Below are 13,607 nucleotides of genomic sequence, written 5' to 3' on the forward strand. Positions count from 1 at the left end.
CCATGGCTATCGCAAAATTCTTCGCCCTGCTTGTGCAAAGCATCATCCAGTGCCCGCAGATGGTGGGTGATGAGCTGGATGAGGCCACGCGCGAGCGCATGGAGCAGCGTGCGGAGCATCTGAGCCGGGAGATGACTCGGCTGCTGCAGGAGCTGGAGCAGAGGAGCCTGGAGCAGAGCATCATGGAGCAGAGGACTCAGGAGCAGAGCGGCGTGACCTGGGGAGCCCTGCTCTTTGCTGCCTTGCAGCACTGGCAGTTCTGGGCCATTGCTGGGGTCCTGGTCGTGCTGTTCGGGCTCTGCTGGTTGCTCAGGAAAAGGAGCCATGAGGCAGACAACAGCAGTGACGAGGAGAGCTCCAACAGCGACAGGGAGCAGCTGGAGGAGGAAGAGGAGCAGGAGGATGAAGAAAGTGAAGGAGAAGATCCTGATGATGAGAGGGATCTGGGCAGGATTTTTGCAAAGCGCATCCAGTGGCCAGTGCAGAACCTGTCCTACAGGAGCCGGGTGGTGCAGGAGCTGGTGGGCGACCTCCTCCGTGTCTTCCAAGAACTCTTCTCAAATAGTTTCTTCCCGATGCTGCAGCCAGGCATCAGGGTGGGCAGCACCTTCGAAGGTTGGAGTCCCCATGAGGATGACGCTGTCTATTGCCTGCTCATGCCCCTGAAGCCCCCGCAAGGGCATGCCTTCCACCTGGAGATGAGCACTGCAGGGGATATGCCAGCAAAGGACTCCTGTGTCCGTGTGGAGCTGGAGTGCACCTGCACAAGGGAGAAGCTGGTGAAGAACATGCTGTGCTTCCTCCACCACTCTGAGGAGGAGCTGAGGAGAAATCAGGGTCCCAGCCTCCTACGCACCCTCTGCACCGACTCCTACCTAGATGTGGAGAAGACTGCCTGCTGGTTCCAGAACTCTGTGAGGTCAGCCTGGGTGGTTTTGCCTCAGTCGCGTCACTACCATATGAAGGTGCTGCCCTCCAGCAGCTCCTGCAAGCTGCAGCTGACAAGTGCGTCCAGGAGAACCCTCTTTGTTGAGATGATCTTTGGGGTGCAGCAAGGCGACTCGGACATCTTCCTGAGCAGCCAGACTACAGAGGCCATCTACGCCTCAAGCACGACGTGGCCAGAGAGCTACGCTGTGGCAGAGGTGAAGTTCTTCAGCTATATAGCCAAGCAGGCCCCGCATGACAGCTTCCACCTCAAATGCCTGCAGCTCTGCGCCCGCATCCTGGTGGGCACAGGCTTTTCCACCTATACCTTCAAGACTGCTATGATGCACCTCCTGATCACCATACCCCTGTCATGCTGGCGCAGGAGGCATTTCCTGCTGCGACTGGAGGATATCATGCGGTACCCGCACTGCTGCCTGGAGAAGAAACACCTCGACCACTTCTTCTTTGGCAATGAGAACATGCCCGAGGAGATCCTCTTGCCCCCAGCCTTCCGAATGGCTGAGCCATTCAACCTCTTCCAGCACCTGGCGCAGGATCCGGCTGCCCATGCCAAGGCGCTGCGTGAATTCGATGAGCTGCAAGATCGGCTTACTAGACTGCTCTTCTACGGACACTGAAAGAGGTCTTCACGCACAGAGCTGCGTTTGTGGGCCTCATGGCTGATGGCAGACAACTACCTCATACAGGAGGGAAAAGGAGGGGAGAATGCAGGACACAGAAAGGAAAGGGAAAACCCTGCGCGGCAGCCCTCTGCCAAGAGCGGCAGCGTTCTCCTCTCAACGGTCCCCCCAGCACAGCAGACGGTGATGACCACAGTGGCTACAAAGAAGATGAGTTTCGCCCTGCTTTCCCCTCTCGCTGACTGCAAACAGGATGGCCATGTCACACGGGTCCAGAAACTCTTGCTGGCAGCTCCAGCTGTGCAGGGACCAAGCGACAGGCACCGTTGATGTGCCTCTGTGTGTTCAGTGGGTCCGCGTGGAGAATCTACCCATCCTAGACACACCCTGGGGAGAGGATGCTACAGAACTGAGCATGCCGGTCACAGAGAACACGCTGCTCAGTCGGCAGTGGAGATTGCTGCCGCACCTTTCCTTTACAGCACAAGCACACTCTGGGGAGTGGGTCGCGATGCGGCTGAAGAGGCCGTTGCAAGGAGCCTTGTGGCAGAGACTCACGTTACCACCTGGACAGCGACCAGCCTCCCTCTTCGGAGAGTCCATTCCCTCCAGGAGGTTTACCACGTGCAAAGATGTCAGTAAATCCATTCTTTGAACAAACGCTGCATCTGTGAGTGTCTGTGCATCACTTTGCTGTGGAACCTGGCCATAGGTTGCTGTTGGCCGAGCTGCCACAGAGTCAGGGAGCATTTTGCAGAGGAGCTGATGCAGTGGGCTCTGCTTTCATGATTCACTGGGCTTTGCCTTCCCAGGTGTAGTGTCTTAATCCCAGCAGGCAGCTGCTCCATCACTTTCCCCAGTGGGATGGTGGAGAGCATCTGAAGGCTACAAGCGGGAAAACTTGTGGGCTGAGAGAGGACAGTTTAGTAGGTAAAGCAAGAGCTACACGCCCAGGCAAAGCAGAATAAAGAATTCACTCACTGCTCCCTCTGCCTGCTGCTCACAAGTGGTGTTCCCCAAGGCTCAGTACTGGGGCCAGTTCTCTTTAACATTCTTATATTAAGAGAATATAGAACTATAGACTGGTCAGTCTCACCTCTGGTCCTGGCGAGATCGTGGAGCAGATCCTCCTGGCAACTATGCTCAGGCACATGGAAAACAAGGAGGTGACTGGTCACAGCCAACACGGCTTCACTAAGGGCAAATCATGCCTAGCAAATTTGGTGACCTTCTGTGATGGGGTTACAGCATTGGTGGACGAGGAAAGAGTGACAGACATCATCTGCCTGGACTTATGCAAAGCATTTGACACTGTCCCACATGACATCCTTGTCTCTAAATTGGAGACACATGGATTGGACGGATGGACCACTCAGTGGATGAGGAATTGGCTGGATGGTCGCGCTCAAAGAGTCATGGCCAACGGCTCAACGTCCGCGTGGAGATCAGTGACGAGTGGTGTTCCTCAGGGGTCGGTACTGGGACCGGCACTGTTGAACATCTTTGTTGGCGACATGGACAGTGGGATGGAGCGCACCCTCAGCAAGTTTGCCGACGTCACCACGCTTTGTGGTGCGGTCGACACGCTGGAGGGAAGGGAAGCCATCCAGCGGGACCTTGACAGGCTTGAGAGGTGGGCCCGTGCGAACTGCCTGAAGTTCAACAAGGCCAAGTGCAAGGTCTTGCACGTGGGTCGGCACAATCCCACGCACAACTACAGCCTGGGCGGAGAATGGATTGAGAGCAGCTCTGAGGAGAAGGACTTGGGGCTGTTGATTGATGAGAAGCTCAACAGGAGCCGGCAATGTGCGCTTGCAGCCCAGAAAGCCAACCGTATCCTGGGCTGCATCAAAACCAGCGTGGCCAGCAGGCCGAGGGAGGTGATTCTGCCCCTCTACTCTGCTCTTGTGAGACCCCACCTGGAGTACTGCATCAAGCTCTGGGGTCCCCAGTACAAGACAGACATTGAAGTGTTGGGGCGAGTCCAGAGGAGGGCCACGAAGTTGATCCCCTCCCTGCTCCCCATCTCCAGATCCCTCCCTCCCAGCCCCACTGAAGCCCTTCTCTCCCTCCTCCTGCAGGCCATGGCTATCGCAAAATTCTTCGCCCTGCTTGTGCAAAGCATCATCCAGTGCCCGCAGATGGTGGGTGATGAGCTGGATGAGGCCACGCGCGAGCGCATGGAGCAGCGTGCGGAGCATCTGAGCCGGGAGATGACTCGGCTGCTGCAGGAGCTGGAGCAGAGGAGCCTGGAGCAGAGCATCATGGAGCAGAGGACTCAGGAGCAGAGCGGCGTGACCTGGGGAGCCCTGCTCTTTGCTGCCTTGCAGCACTGGCAGTTCTGGGCCATTGCTGGGGTCCTGGTCGTGCTGTTCGGGCTCTGCTGGTTGCTCAGGAAAAGGAGCCATGAGGCAGACAACAGCAGTGACGAGGAGAGCTCCAACAGCGACAGGGAGCAGCTGGAGGAGGAAGAGGAGCAGGAGGATGAAGAAAGTGAAGGAGAAGATCCTGATGATGAGAGGGATCTGGGCAGGATTTTTGCAAAGCGCATCCAGTGGCCAGTGCAGAACCTGTCCTACAGGAGCCGGGTGGTGCAGGAGCTGGTGGGCGACCTCCTCCGTGTCTTCCAAGAACTCTTCTCAAATAGTTTCTTCCCGATGCTGCAGCCAGGCATCAGGGTGGGCAGCACCTTCGAAGGTTGGAGTCCCCATGAGGATGACGCTGTCTATTGCCTGCTCATGCCCCTGAAGCCCCCGCAAGGGCATGCCTTCCACCTGGAGATGAGCACTGCAGGCGATATGCCAGCAAAGGACTCCTGTGTCCGTGTGGAGCTGGAGTGCACCTGCGCAAGGGAGAAGCTGGTGAAGAACATGCTGTGCTTCCTCCACCACTCTGAGGAGGAGCTGAGGAGAAATCAGGGTCCCAGCCTCCTATGCACCCTCTGCACCGACTCCTACCTAGATGTGGAGAAGACTGCCTGCTGGTTCCAGAACTCTGTGAGGTCAGCCTGGGTGGTTTTGCCTCAGTCGCGTCACTACCATATGAAGGTGCTGCCCTCCAGCCGCTCCTGCAAGCTGCAGCTGACAAGTGCGTCCAGGAGAACCCTCTTTGTTGAGATGATCTTTGGGGTGCAGCAAGGCGACTCGGACATCTTCCTGAGCAGCCAGACTACAGAGGCCATCTACGCCTCAAGCACGACGTGGCCAGAGAGCTACGCTGTGGCAGAGGTGAAGTTCTTCAGCTATATAGCCAAGCAGGCCCCGCATGACAGCTTCCACCTCAAATGCCTGCAGCTCTGCGCCCGCATCCTGGTGGGCACAGGCTTTTCCACCTATACCTTCAAGACTGCTATGATGCACCTCCTGATCACCATACCCCTGTCATGCTGGCGCAGGAGGCATTTCCTGCTGCGACTGGAGGATATCATGCGGTACCCGCACTGCTGCCTGGAGAAGAAACACCTCGACCACTTCTTCTTTGGCAATGAGAACATGCCCGAGGAGATCCTCTTGCCCCCAGCCTTCCGAATGGCTGAGCCATTCAACCTCTTCCAGCACCTGGCGCAGGATCCGGCTGCCCATGCCAAGGCGCTGCGTGAATTCGATGAGCTGCAAGATCGGCTTACTAGACTGCTCTTCTACGGACACTGAAAGAGGTCTTCACGCACAGAGCTGCGTTTGTGGGCCTCATGGCTGATGGCAGACAACTACCTCATACAGGAGGGAAAAGGAGGGGAGAATGCAGGACACAGAAAGGAAAGGGAAAACCCTGCGTGGCAGCCCTCTGCCAAGAGCGGCAGCGTTCTCCTCTCAACGGTCCCCCCAGCGCAGCAGCTTGTGATGACCACAGTGGCTACAAAGAAGATGAGTTTCGCCCTGCTTTCCCCTCTCGCTGACTGCAAACAGGATGGCCATGTCACACGGGTCCAGAAACTCTTGCTGGCAGCTCCAGCTGTGCAGGGACCAAGCGACAGGCACCGTTGATGTGCCTCTGTGTGTTCAGTGGGTCCGCGTGGAGAATCTACCCATCCTAGACACACCCCGGGGAGAGGATGCTACAGAACTGAGCATGCTGGTCACAGAGAACACACTGCTCAGTCGGCAGTGGAGATTGCTGCCGCACCTTTCCTTTACAGCACAAGCACACTCTGGGGAGTGGGTCGCGATGCGGCTGAAGAGGCCGTTGCAAGGAGCCTTGTGGCAGAGACTCACGTTACCACCTGGACAGCGACCAGCCTCCCTCTTCGGAGAGTCCATTCCCTCCAGGAGGTTTACCACGTGCAAAGATGTCAGTAAATCCATTCTTTGAACAAACGCTGCATCTGTGAGTGTCTGTGCATCACTTTGCTGTGGAACCTGGCCATAGGTTGCTGTTGGCCGAGCTGCCACAGAGTCAGGGAGCATTTTGCAGAGGAGCTGATGCAGTGGGCTCTGCTTTCATGATTCACTGGGCTTTGCCTTCCCAGGTGTAGTGTGTTAATCCCAGCAGGCAGCTGCTCCATCACTTTCCCCAGTGGGATGGTGGAGAGCATCTGAAGGCTACAAGCAGGAAAACTTGTGGGCTGAGAGAGGACAGTTTAGTAGGTAAAGCAAGAGCTACACGCCCAGGCAAAGCAGAATAAAGAATTCACTCACTGCTCCCTCTGCCTGCTGCTCACAAGTGGTGTTCCCCAAGGCTCAGTACTGGGGCCAGTTCTCTTTAACATTCTTATATTAAGAGAATATAGAACTATAGACTGGTCAGTCTCACCTCTGGTCCTGGCGAGATCGTGGAGCAGATCCTCCTGGCAACTATGCTCAGGCACATGGAAAACAAGGAGGTGACTGGTCACAGCCAACACGGCTTCACTAAGGGCAAATCATGCCTAGCAAATTTGGTGACCTTCTGTGATGGGGTTACAGCATTGGTGGACGAGGAAAGAGTGACAGACATCATCTGCCTGGACTTATGCAAAGCATTTGACACTGTCCCACATGACATCCTTGTCTCTAAATTGGAGACACATGGATTGGACGGATGGACCACTCAGTGGATGAGGAATTGGCTGGATGGTCGCGCTCAAAGAGTCATGGTCAACGGCTCAACGTCCGCGTGGAGATCAGTGACGAGTGGTGTTCCTCAGGGGTCGGTACTGGGACCGGCACTGTTGAACATCTTTGTTGGCGACATGGACAGTGGGATGGAGTGCACCCTCAGCAAGTTTGCCGACGTCACCACGCTTTGTGGTGCGGTCGACACGCTGGAGGGAAGGGAAGCCATCCAGCGGGACCTTGACAGGCTTGAGAGGTGGGCCCGTGCGAACTGCCTGAAGTTCAACAAGGCCAAGTGCAAGGTCCTGCACGTGGGTCGGCACAATCCCACGCACAACTACAGCCTGGGCGGAGAAAGGATTGAGAGCAGCTCTGAGGAGAAGGACTTGGGGCTGTTGATTGATGAGAAGCTCAACAGGAGCCGGCAATGTGCGCTTGCAGCCCAGAAAGCCAACCGTATCCTGGGCTGCATCAAAACCAGCGTGGCCAGCAGGCCGAGGGAGGTGATTCTGCCCCTCTACTCTGCTCTTGTGAGACCCCACCTGGAGTACTGCATCAAGCTCTGGGGTCCCCAGTACAAGACAGACATTGAAGTGTTGGGGCGAGTCCAGAGGAGGGCCACGAAGTTGATCCCCTCCCTGCTCCCCATCTCCAGATCCCTCCCTCCCAGCCCCACTGAAGCCCTTCTCTCCCTCCTCCTGCAGGCCATGGCTATCGCAAAATTCTTCGCCCTGCTTGTGCAAAGCATCATCCAGTGCCCGCAGATGGTGGGTGATGAGCTGGATGAGGCCACGCGCGAGCGCATGGAGCAGCGTGCGGAGCATCTGAGCCGGGAGATGACTCGGCTGCTGCAGGAGCTGGAGCAGAGGAGCCTGGAGCAGAGCATCATGGAGCAGAGGACTCAGGAGCAGAGCGGCGTGACCTGGGGAGCCCTGCTCTTTGCTGCCTTGCAGCACTGGCAGTTCTGGGCCATTGCTGGGGTCCTGGTCGTGCTGTTCGGGCTCTGCTGGTTGCTCAGGAAAAGGAGCCATGAGGCAGACAACAGCAGTGACGAGGAGAGCTCCAACAGCGACAGGGAGCAGCTGGAGGAGGAAGAGGAGCAGGAGGATGAAGAAAGTGAAGGAGAAGATCCTGATGATGAGAGGGATCTGGGCAGGATTTTTGCAAAGCGCATCCAGTGGCCAGTGCAGAACCTGTCCTACAGGAGCCGGGTGGTGCAGGAGCTGGTGGGCGACCTCCTCCGTGTCTTCCAAGAACTCTTCTCAAATAGTTTCTTCCCGATGCTGCAGCCAGGCATCAGGGTGGGCAGCACCTTCGAAGGTTGGAGTCCCCATGAGGATGACGCTGTCTATTGCCTGCTCATGCCCCTGAAGCCCCCGCAAGGGCATGCCTTCCACCTGGAGATGAGCACTGCAGGCGATATGCCAGCAAAGGACTCCTGTGTCCGTGTGGAGCTGGAGTGCACCTGCGCAAGGGAGAAGCTGGTGAAGAACATGCTGTGCTTCCTCCACCACTCTGAGGAGGAGCTGAGGAGAAATCAGGGTCCCAGCCTCCTACGCACCCTCTGCACTGACTCCTACCTAGATGTGGAGAAGACTGCCTGCTGGTTCCAGAACTCTGTGAGGTCAGCCTGGGTGGTTTTGCCTCAGTCGCGTCACTACCATATGAAGGTGCTGCCCTCCAGCCGCTCCTGCAAGCTGCAGCTGACAAGTGCGTCCAGGAGAACCCTCTTTGTTGAGATGATCTTTGGGGTGCAGCAAGGCGACTCGGACATCTTCCTGAGCAGCCAGACTACAGAGGCCATCTACGCCTCAAGCACGACGTGGCCAGAGAGCTACGCTGTGGCAGAGGTGAAGTTCTTCAGCTATATAGCCAAGCAGGCCCCGCATGACAGCTTCCACCTCAAATGCCTGCAGCTCTGCGCCCGCATCCTGGTGGGCACAGGCTTTTCCACCTATACCTTCAAGACTGCTATGATGCACCTCCTGATCACCATACCCCTGTCATGCTGGCGCAGGAGGCATTTCCTGCTGCGACTGGAGGATATCATGCGGTACCCGCACTGCTGCCTGGAGAAGAAACACCTCGACCACTTCTTCTTTGGCAATGAGAACATGCCCGAGGAGATCCTCTTGCCCCCAGCCTTCCGAATGGCTGAGCCATTCAACCTCTTCCAGCACCTGGCGCAGGATCCGGCTGCCCATGCCAAGGCGCTGCGTGAATTCGATGAGCTGCAAGATCGGCTTACTAGACTGCTCTTCTACGGACACTGAAAGAGGTCTTCACGCACAGAGCTGCGTTTGTGGGCCTCATGGCTGATGGCAGACAACTACCTCATACAGGAGGGAAAAGGAGGGGAGAATGCAGGACACAGAAAGGAAAGGGAAAACCCTGCGCGGCAGCCCTCTGCCAAGAGCGGCAGCGTTCTCCTCTCAACGGTCCCCCCAGCGCAGCAGACGGTGATGACCACAGTGGCTACAAAGAAGATGAGTTTCGCCCTGCTTTCCCCTCTCGCTGACTGCAAACAGGATGGCCATGTCACACGGGTCCAGAAACTCTTGCTGGCAGCTCCAGCTGTGCAGGGACCAAGCGACAGGCACCGTTGATGTGCCTCTGTGTGTTCAGTGGGTCCGCGTGGAGAATCTACCCATCCTAGACACACCCTGGGGAGAGGATGCTACAGAACTGAGCATGCCGGTCACAGAGAACACGCTGCTCAGTCGGCAGTGGAGATTGCTGCCGCACCTTTACAGCACAAGCACACTCTGGGGAGTGGGTCGCGATGCGGCTGAAGAGGCCGTTGCAAGGAGCCTTGTGACAGAGACCATACCACCTGGACAGTTACCGCCCTCCCTCTTCAAGAGAGTCCATTCCTTCTGGACCTTTATTCTGTGCAAAGTTTCCAATAAATGGCGTGTTTGAACAAACGCTGCATCTGTGAGTGTCTGTGCATTGCTTTGTTGGGGAACGCGGGCAAAGGGTGCTGACTGCTCAGCTGCCACAGTGTCAGGGAGCGTTTTGCAGAAGAGCTGACGCAGCGGGCTCTGGTTTCACTGATTCTGTAACTGAGGCTCCTCCACCTGTCCGTGCTCCTGCGTTGGGACAATCGGAATAATTTCTCACCCTCCACAGCTGTGCGCCTCCATTGCCTGTGTGCTGCAGGGAGCCTGAATTGGCTACCTTGGGAGCCCTACGCAAACTGAGCCCTGGGAGCCCGACAGCGTTGCTCTTGGGCAACCGCAGTGAGGTAAGTAGCATGCCGTCCAAGTGGCGAGCCCTTTGCACAGGGGACAAGTGGCACGACTGCGGAGCAGGGCTCTGGCTGCTCTGGCTCCTGTACAAGAACGAGCCTCATTCACTATACCCTCTTGTGACCTGCAAGCTCAGGTTCCCACCTCCTTAAGAAGGGAGACTTAACACATGCAGCAAGGTTAAAGAAAGCTTTTGAGATTTTGAAATGTTTGTACACTAATGCACGTGGGGTGAGGAATAGACAGGGCAAAGTAGAGGCCTTGGCTCAGTCCCAGAGCTGCAAAATCATGGGCAGAAGTGAGACTTCTTGGGAAGAGTCCTGTGACTGGAGTGCTGTGATGGGCGGTTATAGGCTCTTCAGGAGAGAGAGGCAGGGCAGGCGAGGCGGAGGGGCAGTGCTGTATGTAAAGGAGGGGAGACGTCAGGGCCTCAGGGAGATTGGTAAAGGGATCAGGAGCACAGCTAGTATTCTCCGCTGTCCTCCCAGTTGTAGGGAAGGACCATCAGGAACTTTGGCAGCAAATGAAAGTGTGTGGCCTCTGGAAAGGGATCTGGGGGGGGTGTTTGTTGATGGTAAGCTCCTTAGAGTCAACAACGTGCCCTGGCAGCCAAAAGGGCCAACCATCTCCTGAGGTACGTAAGGCACAGTATAGCCGGCCTGTCGAAAGCAGGGACTGACCCACTATACTCAGTACTGGTGCAGCGTCACCTCAAGTACTGTGTGCAGCTTTGGGCTCCACAATGTAAGAAGGATACAAAAACATTCGAAGGTGTCCAAAGGAGGGCAAGAAAGAAGGTGAAAGCACTAGCCGGCATGCCCTCATGAGGCATGGCTGAGGACACCGGGTTTATTCAGCTTAGAGGAGAGGAGCCTGAGGGGTGACCTCACTGCTGTCTACAACTTCCGTAGGATGGGGAGTGGAGAGGGAGGTGCCGATCTCTTCTCTGGGATCTAAGCAAAGCAATGGCTTAAAGCTGTGTCAAAGGCAGTTCAGATTGGATATTAGGAAAAAGTTCTTCACTGAGAGGGTGGTCAAGCAGTAGAACAAGCTCCCCCCAGGAAACGGTCATGGCCCCGAGCCTGGTGGTATTCAAGAAGCGATTGCACAATGCTCTTAGATCCATGAGCGGGAGTTGTGGTGAACGGAGTTAAATCCAGTCGGTGGCTGGTCACACGTGGTGTTCTGTGGGGCTCAGTACTGGGGCCACTTCTCTTTATATCTTTATCAAAGACCTGGATAGGGGATCGAGTGCACCCTCAGGAAGTTTTCAGACGACACCCAGTTGGCCGGAAGTTATTGATCTGTTTGAGGGTAGAAAGGTTCTACAGAAGGACCTGGAGAGGCTGGATCGGTGATGAGTCGAGGCCAACTGTACGAGCTTTAAAAGGGCTCTGCACTTGGCTCACAACAACCCCATGCAACACGCTACAGGCTTGGGGAAGAGTGGTTGGAAAGCTGCCTGGCGGAAAAGGACCTGGGGGTGTTGGTCGATAGCCAGCACTGTGCCCAGGTGGCCAAGAGGGCAATAGCAACCTCATTTGTATCAGAAATAGCGTGGCCAGCAGGACTAGGGGAGTGACCACCCCTCTCCGCTTGGCGCTGCTGAGGCCACGCCTCCAGTACTGTGTTCAGTTTGTCACCACAAGACATTGACGTGCTGGAGTGTGTCCAAGAAGAGCAGCAAAGCTGGTGAAAGGTCTAGAGAACAAGTCTTATGAGGAGCGCCTGAGGGAACTGGGGTTGATTAATCCTGAGAACAGGAGGCCAAGGGGAGAGCTTATCACTCCCTATAATTGCCCAAAAGGAGGTGGTGGTGAGGTGAGTGTCAGTCTCTTTTCCCAAGTGACAAATGATAGGAAGAGAGGAAACAGCCTCGAGTGGCACCAAGGGAGCTTTAGATTGGATGTTAGGGAAAATGTCTTGGGACAGAGTGGGGCTGCAGGACGTGGCTGGCCGGTGGACATGCCTGTGATGCGCTCCTGCGCCTGTGACAGCACAGGGGACACATCACAATGGGGGTGGTTATAAAGGGCACCAGCAGGCAGCGCTGCCCAGTGCAGCCTGGGCCAGCGGTGAGTGCACACACACGGGGGGAGGCTGGGCTGGACGAGGGCTGGGGCAGAAACGCAGGCCCCCGGGGGTGGTGGGTTCTCGCCCTGCATCAAGGGACCAGCCGCTTGCGGGAGCGCCTTGGGCAGGGCACGGTGCCGCCGCCGCCGCCGCCTTGCTGCCTCCCAGCTGCCTCGCCCCCTCTCCTACCTGCCCCCAGCTCCCCTCCCTGCTTCCCATCTCCAGATCCCTCCCTCCCAGCCCCACTGAAGCCCTTCTCTCCCTCCTCCTGCAGGCCATGGCTATCGCAAAATTCTTCGCCCTGCTTGTGCAAAGCATCATCCAGTGCCCGCAGATGGTGGGTGATGAGCTGGATGAGGCCACGTGCGAGCGCATGGAGCAGCGTGCGGAGCATCTGAGCCGGGAGATGACTCGGCTGCTGCAGGAGCTGGAGCAGAGGAGCCTGAAGCAGAGCATCATGGAGCAGAGGACTCAGGAGCAGAGCGGCGTGACCTGGGGAGCCCTGCTCTTTGCTGCCTTGCAGCACTGGCAGTTCTGGGCCATTGCTGGGGTCCTGGTCGTGCTGTTTGGGCTCTGCTGGTTGCTTGGGAAAAGAAGCCATCAGTCAGCCAGCAGCAGCAAGGAGTGCAGGTCCATAAACACAGAGTATAAGGAGGGGAAGGAAGAAGAAAACCTCTCTGTTTCATTGAATGTGGGACGATTTTTGAAAAATCGCTTGCAGGAGAATATGCAGGATCTGCCCTGCAGGTCCATATTCTTTAGGAACTTGGTGGACAAGCTTCTGTGTGCATGCCAAACGCTGTCCAAGAAAGATTTTGTGCCACAACTGCAGCCAACCATCACGCTGAGCAGACACATCAAAATCTGGAGTCCTCAAAAGGAGGATGCTGTCTTCCGCTTGCTGGTACCCCTGAAGCCCCCACAAGGACATGCCTTCCACCTGGAGCTGAGCACTGCAGGGGAGCTACCAGTGAAGAACTCATTCCTCCGCGTGGAGCTGATCTGTACCTGCATGAGGGAGCGGCTGGTGGGAGACATGCTGTGCTTCCTCCACCACCCCGAGGAGGAGCTGAAGAAATATCAGGGTCCCAGCCTCCTACGCACCCTCTGCACCGGTTCCTACCTAGATATAGAGAAAACTGCCCGCTGGTTCCAAGAACTCCTGACAAAAGCCTGGGAGCTTCTGCTTGTGTCCTCTAAATTCAGGCTAAGAGTGCTGCCCTGTAGCCGCTCCTGCACGCTCCTAATCACAAATGTCTTGGAGAGATCCTTCCTGATTGAGCTGATATTTGGAGTGCAGCAAGGCAACCTGGACAACTTCATGAGCATCGACTAGGCGGAGGCAGTTGTTACCAGCAGACTAGGAGCCTGGAGCAGAGGAGCCAAGAGCAGAGCGGCGTGGCCTGGGGAGCCCTACTCTTCGCTGCCTTGCAGCAGTGGAAGTTCTGGGCTGTCGCTGGAGTCCTGGTCCTGCTCTTTGGGTTCTGCTGGTGGCTCAGGACAAGGAGCCGTCAGCCAGCCACCAGCAGCAAGGAGGGCAGCTCTAGAAGGAAGGAGGAAGGAGTGTTGCACTGGACGCGGTCAGAATTTTGGACAAGCGCCTCCTGGTCCTGCCAGAATCGTTCCTGATGGTGGAGGAGCTCTTCGAGAGCATCCATTCCTGCCAGGAGCTTTACTCTGTT

At 56.5% G+C, this 13,607-nt stretch overlaps 4 protein-coding genes across 4 annotated transcripts; all 4 read left to right on the forward strand.

Annotated features, from left to right (window-relative positions):
* The first annotated feature begins 2 nt into the window (after window positions 1-2).
* LOC129207234 (inositol 1,4,5-trisphosphate receptor-interacting protein-like 1) lies at window positions 3-1,568 on the forward strand. The gene has a single exon (XM_054827904.1). It carries the CDS (start codon window positions 3-5, stop codon window positions 1,566-1,568), a length of 1,566 nt encoding a protein of 521 aa, XP_054683879.1.
* Window positions 1,569-3,655: 2,087 nt separating this feature from the next.
* On the forward strand, window positions 3,656-5,221 carry LOC129207242 (inositol 1,4,5-trisphosphate receptor-interacting protein-like 1). The gene has a single exon (XM_054827912.1). The coding sequence runs from the start codon at window positions 3,656-3,658 to the stop codon at window positions 5,219-5,221; it is 1,566 nt and encodes a 521-aa protein (XP_054683887.1).
* A 2,087-nt stretch (window positions 5,222-7,308) lies between these two features.
* LOC129207236 (inositol 1,4,5-trisphosphate receptor-interacting protein-like 1) lies at window positions 7,309-8,874 on the forward strand. Its single transcript, XM_054827907.1, has one exon. It carries the CDS (start codon window positions 7,309-7,311, stop codon window positions 8,872-8,874), a length of 1,566 nt encoding a protein of 521 aa, XP_054683882.1.
* A 3,328-nt stretch (window positions 8,875-12,202) lies between these two features.
* Window positions 12,203-13,261, forward strand: LOC129207278 (inositol 1,4,5-trisphosphate receptor-interacting protein-like 1). Its single transcript, XM_054827961.1, has one exon. The coding sequence runs from the start codon at window positions 12,203-12,205 to the stop codon at window positions 13,259-13,261; it is 1,059 nt and encodes a 352-aa protein (XP_054683936.1).
* The last annotated feature ends 346 nt before the right edge of the window (window positions 13,262-13,607 follow it).

Source organism: Grus americana, chromosome 5 (genome assembly GCF_028858705.1).
Source record: "Grus americana isolate bGruAme1 chromosome 5, bGruAme1.mat, whole genome shotgun sequence".
Taxonomy (NCBI): domain Eukaryota; kingdom Metazoa; phylum Chordata; class Aves; order Gruiformes; family Gruidae; genus Grus; species Grus americana.

What these genes read in the sequence shown, in the direction of transcription:
- LOC129207234 (XM_054827904.1), top strand. Translation starts at nt 3, where the DNA reads ATGGCTATCGCAAAATTCTTCGCCCTGCTTGTGCAAAGCATCATCCAG.
- LOC129207242 (XM_054827912.1), top strand. Translation starts at nt 3,656, where the DNA reads ATGGCTATCGCAAAATTCTTCGCCCTGCTTGTGCAAAGCATCATCCAG.
- LOC129207236 (XM_054827907.1), top strand. Translation starts at nt 7,309, where the DNA reads ATGGCTATCGCAAAATTCTTCGCCCTGCTTGTGCAAAGCATCATCCAG.
- LOC129207278 (XM_054827961.1), top strand. Translation starts at nt 12,203, where the DNA reads ATGGCTATCGCAAAATTCTTCGCCCTGCTTGTGCAAAGCATCATCCAG.